We start from the raw sequence: 15305 nt of genomic DNA on the forward strand, positions 1-15305 counted from the left end.
TTTTTGTATATGTCCTAAGCAACCTTGATATTGGAGAAAAGGGAAACATAATTTAAATTCAAGGATAGCTCTGAAGTTATATACATTTTGTATCATGTTAAAATTTTTAATTTGTACTGTATATTTCTAGAATTCTAATTTAGGATGGAGAAAGCCTTATTTCCAGACATTGCTTTGAACTACTACATTTCTCTACTCTACAATATGCTGAAAATGTGGGCCTGGGCCTCGGCCGTTTTTTCTGAGACCAATGTCATCTTCATTTTGAAGTCTGCAGTTTAAATGCTGAGTATATGCTTACTTAGAAATAGTGCTGATGGACTCTAATACCTGAGCAGTTTGGGATTGAGTGAGCACTGAACTCAAAGGGGGAGGAGGCAGTGATGATTTAGTGAGGGGAGCTACAGATTTGGCTATCTAGTGCTGACAAGATTCTCGAACTTTCACAAATCTCGCTTAATTTTGTTCTACATCTGAAGATGCAACCACAATAAAAGCTAGTTACACGTAGTCTGGAACTATCTTCTGGACCAGTGTTCTTTCGACTCAACAGGCCCTCTTTAGGAAAAAGCGAGTAAGGCACCCATACTTCAGGCCCTGCTAATCTCACCATCCAAACACCACCACCACAATACACAAGTATCTAAAAGGATGTATGGATCTCCTTCATTCAGCTTTTCAGGTTAATTCAATGTATATATATTTCCATGGGGAAATTAGGAAATGAAAAGTTATGTATTTCCTTAAAGGGAAAACCTAGGAAAAATAATTAATGAGACTAGATGGTAATGTCATCTGCTTTTACAAACCCAAAATGGCCAATTTTACTAAATTGCCTTCAGTGTCTGTTGCATTATGTTTTTAATGTCCTAAATTCAGAAACCGGTCTACCCCCACTTATTAGTGGTAAATACAGAAAAACAGGCCTTTCCACTTTAATTCAACGTACACGTTCCTGAAATATCTTGTATGCTACAAAATCGCATACTAAAAATAATAACGCTTATGGGAAAAATAGGTTTGGGGCAGACCACTGAAGATCAGTGCAACTTATTAAGTAAAACACTAAAACAGCAAAATCTGGTACCTAGGGGGAGAGTTTGGGCAGCCCTGTGAGCGTGGGCAGGAGATGGAGGCTGCCTCAGTTGAATTCAGGAATACCTAAAACCAAAATGGTGCTGGAGGTGGGCCATGAACTCCTGGGGGAACGTGCCACCTGCAGAGAGCCCAGGCTGAAAGAACACCTCACTGGGGAGGAGAACCCAGTACGGATGCTTGTTTATTTTACCTCTCAGTTCAGAAACCTCCTCTGCTTTGCAACAGCCTGACTGAGGGTTTGTTCTTTTTCTTATAATTCTGGCCATACTTGCTTGGAAAGCTACATAATTTCCATGTTATGTAGTCATCATTCTCTTTTATATGTGAGCTAATTAGTGTTGAAGAAAAGCACAGTGGAGCAGAACGGACTGGGCCAGGGAGCCAAATCACGGTCAATTTTACCTCTCTCAGTATCCATAGCTCTCTGGGCCATTAATTTGGCAATTTATAGTGTATAATGTTCTCACATAATTGTTTTTGTCCCTAAGTGTTATCTCAAATAATATTTACATTTTTGATAATGCATGTGATCCCCAATTAAAATAAAAATAAGCTCCTTAGAGGATGGTACTAAGTTCCCCCCTATATTCTCCCTCTATAGCACATAATACATCATCTTGAATACAGGGACAGGTACAAGATACTTGTAGACTATTAAATCTCCTGATTTAATCTTGGAGTATAACTGTACTTACTTTGATATGATAAAAATAAAAACTGAAAAAAAAATGCCACTGCTTCCTAATATAAAGAAGGAAAGATGGGGCACCTTGGTGGCTCAGATGGTTAAGTGTCTGCCTTCGGCCCAGGTCATGATCCTGGGGTCCTGGGATGGAGCCTTGCATTGGGCTCCCTGCTCAGCGGGGAGCCTGCTTCTCCCTCTTCCTCTACTGCTCTCCCTGTTTGTGTTCTCTCACTCTCTCTGTCAAATAAATAAATTAAAATCTTAAAAAAAAAAAAAAGCAGCAATATATTCTGTTCAGAATTATTGTCCAAAAGCAAGTTTGAACTTAAAAACTTAATTCATAAACCATAACTTTAGGTAAAAAATATGAGACATGAAATAAGAAATGTTTCTAATTGGGAAAATAGACATTTCAAAAATTACTTTGATTACATTATAATTCAAAAGACTTAAAGACCTACAGTGTTTTTTATTTATAAATCACTAAATAATAATAATAATAATAATAATAATAAATATCTTTCACACTTAAAGCTGTAGAAGTACCAGTGTTTTAATTTTATATCAGAGGAAGGCAGAAATTTTAAAGATCACTGAATACTTTAAATGGGAAGCAAAAATTGGACACAAGCTTCTGTCCTTTAACAGAACGCAAGAGGGGCGACTGGTTGGCACAGTGGGTTAAGCCTCTGCCTTCTGCTCAGGCCATGGTCTTGGGGTCCTGGGATCAAGCCCTGCATCAGGCTTTCTGCTTAGCAGGGAGCCTGCTTCCCCCTCTCTCTCTGCCTGCCTTTCTGCCTATTTGTGATCTCCCTGTCAAATAAATAAATGAAATCTTAAAAAAAAACCTTAAAAAAATAAATAAAAGCTTACAACTCCTTTAAAGAAAAAAAAAAAAAAAAAAGAACACGAGAATGTCAGTTTAAATTCTCTTTTAAGACTATTAGGGTGACAGAGCGCCTGGGTGGCTCAGTGGGTTAAGCCGCTGCCTTCGGCTCAGGTCATGATCTCAGGGTCCTGGGATCGAGTCCCGCATTGGGCTCTCTGCTCAGTGGGGAGCCTGCTTCCTCCTCTCTCTCTCTCTCTCTCTGCCTGCCTCTCCATCTACTTGTGATCTCTCTCTGTCAAATAAATAAATAAAATCTTTAAAAAAAAAAAAAGACTATTAGGGTGACAAATTCACAAATTTTGATGTTACACTTTTTGATTCATTTGTCAATGTTGACAAAAGCAAGTCATGTGAACTTTTAACTTGAGCACAATGAATTAGTTTAAAAAAAAAAATACACCTTATTCAGGGTACCTGGGTGGCTCCATTGGTAGAGCATGTGACTCTTGATCTCAGGGTTGTAAGCCTGTGTTAGGTGTAGAGATTACTTAAAAATAAAAATCTTAAAAAAACAATAAAAATAATTAAAAGTACACCTTCCTCTAGAAAACATCTTATTGCAAATATATGTAACTGTTTCATGCAAGGTTAGATTTGCCTTTATCTCAAATACTGCAATATCTGATACATTGCCTTACAATGAAAGTACAGAAAATTCAGAAGATCTGATAATATCCGACTTTTCCCATTGTCCCAGGCAGGGGAGAAACATGCCAACGAAAAGAAATGCTTTTAGGAGTTTTCAACACTTAACACCTGAGTCTCATTTTGAAAAATATGTTCTTCATTATTTTACACTTTATATCTTTTTAACAAGCGCCATTGGAAAGTGGTAATTCAACCAAGTCTTCATTGCAATCTGTAGGCAGTGATATTCTAACATTCAAAATTGATAGTTTAAGAGAGACTTTAATTAGCCTTCAACAGAACATTCCTTTGAATGCTATGGTCATATGTCACATATCCAGGGACTAGGATATCTATATCTAGGATATATATATCTATGTATCTATATATATGAGCCCTTTAAATGACATGGTCACTTGGATAAAATTTTTTTCATAACTTGTTATTTAATATTTTCTGTTTATTTTGAAATGGGTGATGGCTCTACACAGCAGGGTGTGCCTGAGCTGAGTTTGTTTAAATGTGTGTGAATATATACACATGCAAATCCTGGCAAAGTAGGACTAAAATTCCAGTGTATCCGTAGGTCATTACCATACATTATGTATGCATGCTCATTCATTCATTGGAAGCTCCTACTTTGATCTTATCCCATTCTTTGGTAACAGATATTCAAAATTTCAAATGCTATGGGGCAGCTTAGGGAGGACCGCTTAGCCACAAATGTACCGCGCGTAAAGTACCGTGCATTAAGAATAAAATATAAGGGGGCAGATAAGAAAATATCTCTGTCTTCCATTCTCGGATATGTCAAGAAATAATAACAGTGAAACATAGAACATGCTTCCCTGTCTTTGAGACTTCAAATCCACCATGCTGCATGGATTTTTATAGGGCATATACTTGCTCATGACCTCTAGTGTTCAGAAATTCTGTCATGTTTGAAAACTAGTCCCTGGTGGAGCCCGTGTCCCTGTTAATAGCTGAAAGGTCAATGGAGCTGCTAAACAGTTTGTATTACTGTCCGGGTGGCCATGAAAACACGGCCTGCGGCAAGAGGACTTGGCAGCTGGGTCAACAGGCACTGTGGGGATTTCTCAACCTAGTGGGGGCCACTTGCATAAAACTTTGACTGATGAATTGGGACTCGACTGGCTTATTGGGCTACAGCCTCTCTATTATGTGTGACTTTCTTTAGGATGGCAGAGCTGCCTGCTGGCTCCCTGAGACATATGTGAAGGATAAACAGAACCGATGTCCTCTTAGGAAGGGAGTTTCTTGGGGGGAAAAGAAAACAACAACAACAACAAAACCCAAAAGACAAACCACTCTTCAGCATCTAGTATAATTAGGAGTAGGATGAAGATATTAAGAAGAAAATAAACAAAAGGCAGTAAGTAGGGCCACTGAGGGGAGGCATGTGGAGGAGGCACGGGGATGGGGGGTTGTGGGGAGCAGTCTTTGATATTGGTCACAGGAGTTTGATGATGGAACATTTCTGTGAAATGACCTCCCAAGACTGAATTTGCATTGTTAATTTATAGACCTCTCAGGGGAAGGGTCTGCGTGACTTGGTTGGATCACAGATAAGCAGTATGTTAAAATATAGAATGACTGGGTACGTAGTAATTGAATCAGTACGATTAAGAATAATTTTGTTTGGGACGCCTGGGTGGCTCAGTTGGTTAAGCAGCTGCCTTCGGCTCAGGTCATGATCCCAGCGTCCTGGGATCGAGTCCCGCATCGGGCTCCTTGCTCATCAGGGAGCCTGCTTCTCCCTCTGCCTCTGCCTGCCATTCTGTCTGCCTGTGCTTGCTCTCTTTCCCTCTCTCTCTCTGACAAATGATTAAATAAAATCTTTAAAAAAAAAAAAGAATAATTTTGTTTTACAAATTCCTGGAGAAATAACCCTGAAAACATTTCAAAATAATTTAAAAAAAAAAGTCATTTGGTCTCATCTGACGCAAAAATTAAAGATCTTGGGCAGCAGTGTGAAAAAAATTGCGTTCGATAAACACAAAGCTTAGAAGGTACGTAAACTGTTAGAATTGTTTAATTTCCACCCCTCAGGTGCATTTATTTGATTCTGAAAAGACTGAATTAAAAGTAAGCATCTAGGGCATGATTTGGACATCTGGAAACTCAGCATCAAAAGCTCTTGAGAGCTCCATAGACACCTTTACTCCAAGGTTGGAAAGACAACCTTCAAAGTTGAGCGATCACCTGAAAATAATTCTTGAATGCAGAGAATGAATACCAACCATATTAAACATATTAAAGCATTTACTGTGTTTTAAATGTATGATTTAATCATCTTTAAGAGCACTTTAAGAGCACTCCGCAGAAATGAGGAAGAGCAGAAATACTGATGAACTCCATTGATGGGCAAAGGGGGAGAGAAGTGTGAAGGAACTTGATGCAGGCACCCCCAATAAGGAAGATTCCAAGACAAGACCAGTTGCCTCCCTGTCCTGCCGGGATGGACTTGTTCCTAACAGTTGATCCGTCTTGGGTGGCGTGACTAAGTGAAATTACAATTATTGCCCATCTCTCTTGTGTCCAGTGTATTCAATCTGTTTTCTGGAACTGCTGGCCAAGGGAGCTCCCCCAACCAGGGCAGGCAGAACCCCGTGCTGAAGACTTTTTGGGACCCAGTGAGTTGATTCAGCAAGCTGGGTGACTGGGATTAACTCGAACCTAACTCCACTCTCTGACAAGATGCAACTGTTTTGCTTTTGACAATACTCCTGAAGTGTGCTCAGTGTTCTAACATGGAGGGAAATTCACTCCTTCCCTACTTTTTCTTTAAATGACTCCTAAGATCTACTTAAGGAAAGCAGAGTTGTAGTCTTATTGAATTTTCATTTTTTAAAATTATGAATAAAGGCATTTGGTTTTTACAACAGATTATCTTGCCATCCTTTTCTGAGGTGGATGCCCACTGTAAAATGATTTTGAACTTATGTAAATGATTACATAACATAAGCCTTAGACCAGACTGTCCTTATAGATTGAGGCAGTCAGTAATGCTGTAACCTCACCCGCCTTTGCCAAAATGGCTTCAGAATATCGAAGATGGTTTTTATTTTTTTATTTTTAAAGATTTTATTTATTTATCTGACAGACAGAGATCACAAGTAGGCAGAGAGGCAGGCAGAGAGAGGAGGAAACAGGAGCAGAGAGCCCCATGGGGGCTCGATCCCAGGACCCTGGGATCATGACCTGAGCCGAAGGCAGAGGCTTTAACCCACTGAGCCACTCAGGCATCCCCAAAGATGATTTTTAAATCCCTTGTCTTCTTTATATGTGAGTGTGTGTGTGCGTGTGTGTAGGGAAAAACAGAAAAAAAACCCATACACCTATGATAAGAATGTAACTTCTATGACATGTAATACAGAACTTTTTTTTTTTTTTTTTAAAGTTCATGCTGGGCATGAGCTCACAACCCTGAGATCAAGACCTGAGCTGAGACCAAGAGCTTGATACTTAACCAACTAAGCTACCCAGGCACCCCAAACATAAAAATTTTATAATTTGTTGTTATTCTCTTCCAGGACCTTGAGTGAAGTGCTGTGTGAAAATAGTGACTCTAAAAACATTATTCTAATGAGTCTGGAGACTCCTCCACAAGATACAATTAACCTAAGAATTTAATTTGAGTTAGATTTTTGATATAACAAGAAATGTCTATCACAAGAAATGTTTTCCAGTTGATGAGGCCCTGGCTTCAAATTCTCCCTCAAAAGTTTTGGAGAAACAATTTGGCTCTGCAGCAGACATTCTGAACACTGTCACACTAGTAATTAGTTTGTGTTTCTAAAATAATCCCGTTCACATACACTAAAGTATCTGCTTATACAGAACTTCAACTCATCTAGGGAGAAATACTATAATAATAAACGTTGGCATCCAAATTGAAACAGCATGAGCCTCCCAACAAATGTTTATGAAAACATTTGTTTTCTTACAGTCAGCTTCATTTTGAAATTTATGTCTATGTCTGTGTACAAGGACGGTGTGTTTGGGACTCTGTTACTCCCCCCACCTTCTGAAAACCAAACACACATCTTAACCCTGGCCCCACACGTGACAGGACTCACCAGAAACAGGCACCGTAATGAGAAGTCAGGCCTTTCAGGTATGTCACTCTGAGACCACCCTACTAGAGGAGGCCCCAAGATCACAAAGCCAAGGTCCCTTATGGAAACCCTGGTAATTAGACACTAATAATGGATGGAAGGTGTAAAATTGACCTCAACTCACCACCAGCAGACTAAACAATCCAGATGAAGAGAGAAAGATTTTGTGAGGAGGAGGGAGAATTCATTATAATACTACCAGGAAGCTTGTAAAAGCTTGTAAAAGCTTATCAACTTTGACAAACATAGTGGAATAATAACTATTTGGAATCGAAGGGCATGAGATCTGAGTGAAATCCCTAGCCATTATTATGAATCAGGAGAATGCTGCTACTTTGTTTGATTTTTGTTCTTAACATCGTCAACTTCAACCATCATCGAAATGTCTGATATTTTTTCCATTCATTACTTTGCTTTTCACAAAGAGGGCATTTGTTTCACAGCCGAGGAGGAAAAGATCTCCTACAATGCATGGATGGGTGCTTCTCTTACTGGGGAAGAAAATGTGTATTGTTACATAGAGGAGGAACGGGACGGGGTATGAAAGATGAATACATGTGATATGCCGACAGACCATTTAGAATTGATTACTCCTCTTCATGTTCTGTAGTACAATTGTCAGCTTAAACTTTTCTCAAGAAAGACAGTGTTTTGTGGTATGGGAAAAGGAGGAAGATCTCTAGTTAGTCTGTGATTTTTGGGAAAAAGCCTACATCATAACTTACAAGTAGAATGTTTAAATTGTAACTAAATTCATGCTTTTAGCAAACTTTTTAGGTTATTAGAATTCCTTCTTCTTAAAGAGACTTGAAATGTGGGGATTTAAATATGCAAATGGACTCATGAAGATAAGTTATTACAGAGAGAATCTGAAATCCACAGCATGGTATAGCTAGAGTCTGACAACTGTGTGTTCAACAGTAGTGCTATCTGAGGACACCCTAGGTTCTATGAACAGTTATTTCTAAGCTGATGACTAATATCTTTTTGATAGTATATAATTTTAGCAGCTGTTGATAGTTCCGACGTTACCCATGAAAGGAACAACTGACTTATTATGATTCAAGATAATGCTGCTGTGATGGGTGGCTAGAAAGGAGTAGGGGGGATAAGTATATTTTTTAAAAGATTCAACGTTTGAGTCTTCCTCTTGCTGGGATAAATGACAACATTTCTTCAGTTTCCATTTGTTTCATCACAGAAGCTTGCATGAGAGCTGTGAGCTGCCAGACAGTTTGGAAATGAGGCTCGGATGTTGAACTGCCATTTGGCTTATCTTGATTACCTGATGAAAAAATCATACTGAACAGCTGTAATGTCTGCCAGTATGGTTCAAGTTTTCTAGAAATAACCGGAGAGTTTATTGCTTCCAACATGAAAGCTAAAGCCACAGCCCTACCTCGGGTCCTCCTCTGCGCATAATGGAGGAAGCTGATTCCACAAACAGAAGGCTGCTCTCTGATGGCAACAAGAATGACATGACTGTGTGGACACAGTAAGGCTCTAAAGTCTAGCAGAGTCAAGTCCAGCCCTCACAGACCGGAGCTGAGGGTCCTCCCAGGACAGCACTTGGCCTACCTATATGCTAGGCCAAAGTGTTCATCTTTGTGGACTGGTAACTGCCACTCATCATCACCAATTTGAACACAGTAAAACAACTTGGAGAGACATTATTTGCCTTAAAGGTATATGAAGAGATCTCACCTTTTGGGATCTACGATTTTGTAGAGTTTTCCATTGTGAGTCTGGGTCATACTTTTACTACTTGATAGGATATAAACTTCACCTGTGAAGATAGAAATACAGTAAGTTAATTTATAGTATCACAAGGCCTTACTGCCTATTGCCTAAGCAGATACTTGATAGAAATCGGTAAGTGGATATTTTATATTTATTTATTTATTTGACAGAAAGAGAGATCACAAGCAAGCAGAGAGGCAGGCGGGGGAGGGGGGGGAAGCAGGCTCCCTGCTGAGCAAAGAGCCTGAAATGGGGCTTGATCCCAGGACCCTGAGATCATGACCTGAGCCAAAGGCAGCAGCTTAAACCACTGAGCCACCCAGGCGCCCCTTATATTTATTTTTTATATCTATTTGTAGTTCTATGTGTATATGCATGTGTGGGTATATGTGTATTTGTGTGTATCTGTATCTATCTGTATTATCTCCATGTATCCTCAGGAAGATCACTCGTCTAAAGATGGTGAGAGTTTTGCAAGTCTACCTTCACAGTGCATTCAGAATCCAATCACGTCTCCCCACATCCTACTACTATCCCAGAGCAAGCGGATATCCGTTTCTCCTGGATTAGGACAGCAGCCCCCTAACTGATCCCCCCACTTCTACCCTCGCTCTTCAATATTTAATTTCAACATACCAACCCCAGAAATGTTTTTAAAGCAAGTTACATCATTTAAGTTGGATCATACTCCTTTATTTCAATACCTCCATTGGCTTCTAATCTCTCCTAGAGCAAAAGTAAGTCCTGACATTGACCTGTGATGTCCCCCCTTATTGCTCTGTCTGACCTTCTATCTGCAGTGTGTTACCCTCTTGTTCCCTCCTCCCTAGTCTCGCAGGCCTCTTGGCTTTGCACACAGGAGGGACCTGTCCCTGTCTCCTACCTAAGGTCGCTGCTGTTTCAGGCTTTTCCTGCCCCAGGCTCCTGACTTCCTCAGCTTCTGTTCTAGGCTCTACCTGTCTCAGCATTGGTCCCAAGTTGTCTCTGACTTTAAAATTCATATTTGGTTCTCATTCATAAAATAGTCCTTGATTTAGTCTCTATTTTTGTATTCTACAATACAATGGCTTTTTTTTTTTTTTTTTTTAGCACACTCTACTACTTTCTTACTTCTGGAAAGGATGTTTTGGGGCTTATACTAAAAATACAGACACAATAGGAAAAAAAATGAAGTTAAGAGGCATAGGAATGTAAGCAAAAAAAATTAATATTTATTTTGTCAAGTACTTTATGTATTTTATTTCACTTAATCCTTACAACGAACCTCCTGGATTTATAGCTAAACACACACACACACACACACACACACACACACACACACACAGAAAACAGACTCTCAATACTTTTTGTTTCAAAAAGTGCAAAAACCCACTCATTTTCTTATATGGCTCTTTTTTTTTTTTTTTTTTTTTTTTTTTTTTTTTTTTTTTTTTTCCGAGAGATGAACTTTATTGCAAGCACCCTCGGGCGAGGTTCCACGACGCACAGAAAGAGAGAGAGGGGGATAGTGAGTCGGGGAAGTCGTCGCTCTTTGTTTTTTTTAATCTTCTTAAAATTTTTTGAAGTCTTATCTATTTAGGTAATCTCTACACCCAGCACGGAGCTTGAACCCACAGCCCCAAGATCAAGAGTAGCACACTCCTCCCGTTGAGCCAGCCAAGCACCCGCTTTTTAAAAAAAGGAATCCCTATACCCCACATAGGGTTCAAACTCACAACCCCGAGATCAGAAGTTGGGTTGCTCTACTGACCTAGCTAGCCAGGCAACCCCCACAATGTGGCTCTTAATTAAAGCCAAAGAGTTTCACATTAAAGCATAATTCAGTGAAAGCATGTTTAATTATAATTATATAGTATATACGATGCTATAGCTTCCAGACCCTAAGGATTGTATATGCTTCCTTTGTTAGTTCTGCTCCCAACATGGTATTAAGGGCAGATAGATGTCTGGGTATTTTAACCAACGGTGGTGACACTAACAGGTGACTGATGGTGAGTCATGTGCAGTCAGATCTAGGGAAATCAGAATGATTCAGTCACAGCATCTAAATATTCATCTCTAATTCTGCCACAAACCATTTAATCCTCATTTATATTTTAAAACCAGAGTTTGCCAGTGAAACTTAGATTATATAGCAGAGGATTTCAGTGAGAAAGTGTTATTTCTTTGGTTCTTTTGAGTGAGCTAGGAGATATCCAGGGAAAATTAACTGTAAATGTTTTCAATTATGGAATAAGAAAAGAAGGGATTTGAGGGCTCTTTTTTAAATCTTTACATTCCTGTAGCTCTGAAATATGTGTTAAGTCCCCTTGTTAACTTAAGTGAATGGCATGGAACTATTCCTGATAAATTCTGCATTTGATGTATTGAAACCAAAGCTGGACTTCTAGGGAAAATATTCTGATTTAGGGGCACCTGGTGGGCTCAGTCAGTTAAGTGCCTATCTTCGGCTTAGGTTGTGATTCCGGGGTCCTGGGATTGAGCCCCGCATCGGGTTCCCTCCTCAGTGGGGTGTCTTCTTCTCTGTCTCGCTCTGCCTATGGTTCCCTCTGCCTGTGCACTCTCTCTCTCTCTCTGTCTCTCTTTCTGACAAATAAATAAAAAAGAGAAGAAAAGAAAATATTCTGATTTAGATGGGAAACACACTTCTTTCTTAAGACCTAAAATTCATCTTGGAGGCTAAAGGAGCATAGTGGCCATGGTTTATTTGGATGCTGTTCTTTAAATAGGGTCATTATGAAAGCTACATTTATCTCTATAATTTAAAATTAGGAGCATTTTCACTCTTCAATGGTATTCCAATTTCAACTTCTTTTTGCTTGTAAGCTGTGCACATTTTGATAACATACTAACAAATATGGTATAGTCCAGAAGATAATTTTTATTTTTATTGTTGGAAAGCAGAGCTACAAATTCAGCTTATTGTGTACAAACTGCATGCCTCAACGGACCCCCCAAAAAAACAAAAATTAAATTAAAAATTCAGAAATAGAGGGGCGCCTGGGTGGCTCAGTGGGTTAAAGACTCTGCCTTCGGCTCAGGTCATGATCCCAGGGTCCTGGGATCGAGCCCTGCGTCGGGCTCTCTGCTCTGCGGGGAGCCTGATTCCTCCTCTCTCTCTCTCTGACTGCCTCTCAGCCTATCTCTAGCTGTCAAATAAATAAATAAAATCTTAAAAAAAAAAATTCAGAAATAGAGGATAAGGTGAGGCTGAGATTACAACAGATTTTTTATTTATTCCACGAGGCATGGATAAGTGGGAAGTTTTCAGATAGAGAATAGAAACAAATGACTCAGATTTATCTGAAATATCAGTAGACATTTAAGACTTTCTCTCTTTAAGGGCCCCAAAATTCTCTTTTGTTCATGCCTTCCATTTTCCTGCTCTGTTACTTTTATATTTTTGGAATGGAAATAGATGTAAAGACCCCCAGAGAAAGGTCACTGGGAGAGAATACGTAGCTGGGCCGTCTCTAATCTCCACGGTAGGTCACCTTTGCTGCGGGTTATATCGCCCGTAAATGGAGGGCGAGATTGTTACACTCATTCCTCAGAGCAAAACAAAGCCTCTTGGGCAAGGGAGTGAGAATGGAACTTCACAGAAATAGTTTGTACAGTACCTAATTCATCTTCTCCAAATCCCAATATGTGACCTGAAAAGTAACCTCTACAGGAACCACTGTTGCCCAGACAGAGTGGTTTTTCTTGCCATTGCTTGCTCACGGGACTTTGCTGGAGGGTTAAGAAATTCCTACAACAAAAAGATACCGTAAACTTACAATGAAAATATGCTTTTGCTTAAAACTAAATAAGTTAATCAATCAAATGCTTGGAATAAAGTTCACAATGTATAAGTGTTGTAAGATACACCTGTCTTCTAAAAGGAAAAATATTATAGCCCATAATGTGTGCGAACACTGTGAAATTCTCATGTGGGGAGAAAGTACTTAAAGATAGTATTTTGTTTGGAGGGGGGCACTAAAAGTACCTGAGTATGAGAAAAGCCCTCCCCTTCATCCAGAGAATGATACTTCCTCTCCAGGACTAGACTCCATGCTGTGCTATTAATCAGAGAGAGGGACAGGGGGAAGATCATGGGGTCAGTAAACTTTTCTAGTTCCTTTTAGTGACCAAGCATAGAAGCTCTGCCATATGCCTGAATGCCAGTGACTTGGGAAACAAGATTCATAATCTGGGTTTCATCACTAAGAGTTCCTGAGAATTATCCACACAGTGACCTATAAAAAGGAGGCTAAATTTAATTGTGTAGTATTCTTACTGATAGAGACAAATTAAGTTCTGTTGTTAAAAGTTCTAAAAGTCTGGCAAAAACAAAATTCCTTAGCCTTCCAATTTCCAAATAATTTGGAAAATATTTACACAAGTCATATATAACAATAGTTTTCAAATTACTCATTGTCATGGTAAATTTATGTTAAGGATGAAGGGAAAAGCTTACATAATATGAAAAGTCCATCTGAAGACTTCTCGGTTCTTAAAAATTATTTCATGAACTTAATCAAATTTGTTTAAAAAGCATGTCTTCGGAAGTTCTTTAATTAAACCAACATACATAATGAAACAAAAAAGAAAATAATAATGTTCATGTGTGTCCCAGACCTGATCCCCAAAGAGAGACAATCATTTGAATATTTTATGGCAGTTTGCCCCCTAATCAATGGATATGTCATCTGATACATCAAATTGTGGTATCAGGGAACCTACCCATTACGGTCTCCAAACACATAGCTTCCGTACAGTCTTTCCGACTGGCAGCCCCGGTAAACAAATCCACCAACCAAAGGACCATTACTGAATGGCTTGAATTCCAAAAGTGATGGCTCACTTTCTGGAAAGAAGGAAACATAACATTAGATCAAATGAAACATTTTTATGAAATAAAAGTAACAGAGGCCAAGTAATATTATCATAATATTATTACGGTAATTTACGTTAAATCTAAAATATGTTCCATGATACACAAGATGAATCCTTGTTCTAGATATTTAGTAAAAATAATTTAAGTCCCGTTGCTTAAATAGTATAAAATACAAAAAGCTTCCATGCAAAGCTTGCTGAAATGGAAATGCTCTGCAAATGCTTGCTGTTATAATTGCCACACATACCAAATTTTCAATGAAATTAGAATCTGGATATTTTGGAAACCATGGTTATTTACTTAAGAATCAAAAGACTTAAACAAAATAATTGTTTTAAAATGGATTTTTTTTGGAGAAATGCTTCTGCATATATTGAGTAAATTAAGCCAGACCACTGTCAAGTTATATAAAATGTTTGAAAAATCATATTTTAATGAAAAGGAAAGTATAGTATATAAAAGGACTTTAAAACCACATTTGTATATTTAAAAACATTGTCACTCAAGTGATATCTTCATTTATTTATTTATTTTTTTTTTTTAAAGATTTTATTTACTTATTTGACAGACAGAGGTCACAAGTAGGCAGAGAGGCAGGCAGAGAGAGAGGAGGAAGCAGGCTCCCTGCTGAGCAGAGAGCCCGATGCGGGGCTCGATCCCAGGACCCTGGGATCATGACCTGAGCCGAAGGCAGAGGCTTTAACCCACTGAGCCACCCAGGGGCCCCTGATATCTTCATTTAAACTAGTTTAATAGTTTTGTTTATGGAGTTCTATGGCTAACAATGTCTAATGCAGCCATTCTTCCTAATTACAAGTGTATAGTTACATATCTCAGACTTTCCATGCATGTCATTATATACTTGACTACACATACGCTAATTGCAATGGAAAAGATCTAAAGCCAGTTGCAAATTAATCTGAAAATTACTTATTATGTGCTTAATGTCAAATAAGTCATTATCAACAGGCAGTATTTTAAGCAAAAGCCTTTGTGGGAAGATGGTAATTTTAAAGTAATTCTCCCTTCCCATGTAGTTATGGTGACTGTATTAGAAAAAGTAGAAAAGATTAAGTTTTAACCAGTTCAGTGAGAGGCAGCATAACTGAATGATTAAGGTCATGAACTCTGGAATCAGTGGGGCCGGCTTCAATCCAGACCTTGCCACTGTATGTTGTATGATCATTAACCTCTCTGCGTCTCAGTTGCCTCATCTGTACAATGTGGCCAATAACGGTGCCTACCACA

The 15305-nt window shown here is 38.8% G+C and overlaps 1 protein-coding gene across 1 annotated transcript in view; it reads right to left on the bottom strand.

Annotated features, from left to right (window-relative positions):
* LOC111156387 (hedgehog interacting protein) overlaps positions 1-15305 on the bottom strand; it is a 90008-nt gene that overhangs the window by 11280 nt on the left and 63423 nt on the right. The window contains exons 9-11 of the mRNA XM_022517234.1: positions 13904-14027; positions 12799-12929; positions 9143-9224 (exon numbers count right to left, since the gene is read on the bottom strand). Coding sequence (XP_022372942.1) covers positions 9143-9224; positions 12799-12929; positions 13904-14027 — 337 coding nt within the window. The remainder of the gene's footprint in view (positions 1-9142; positions 9225-12798; positions 12930-13903; positions 14028-15305) is intronic.

The sequence above is a fragment of the Enhydra lutris genome, unplaced genomic scaffold (assembly GCF_002288905.1).
Source record: "Enhydra lutris kenyoni isolate GAN:26980312 unplaced genomic scaffold, ASM228890v2 scaffoldscaffold3, whole genome shotgun sequence".
Classification (NCBI taxonomy): Eukaryota; Metazoa; Chordata; class Mammalia; order Carnivora; family Mustelidae; genus Enhydra; species Enhydra lutris.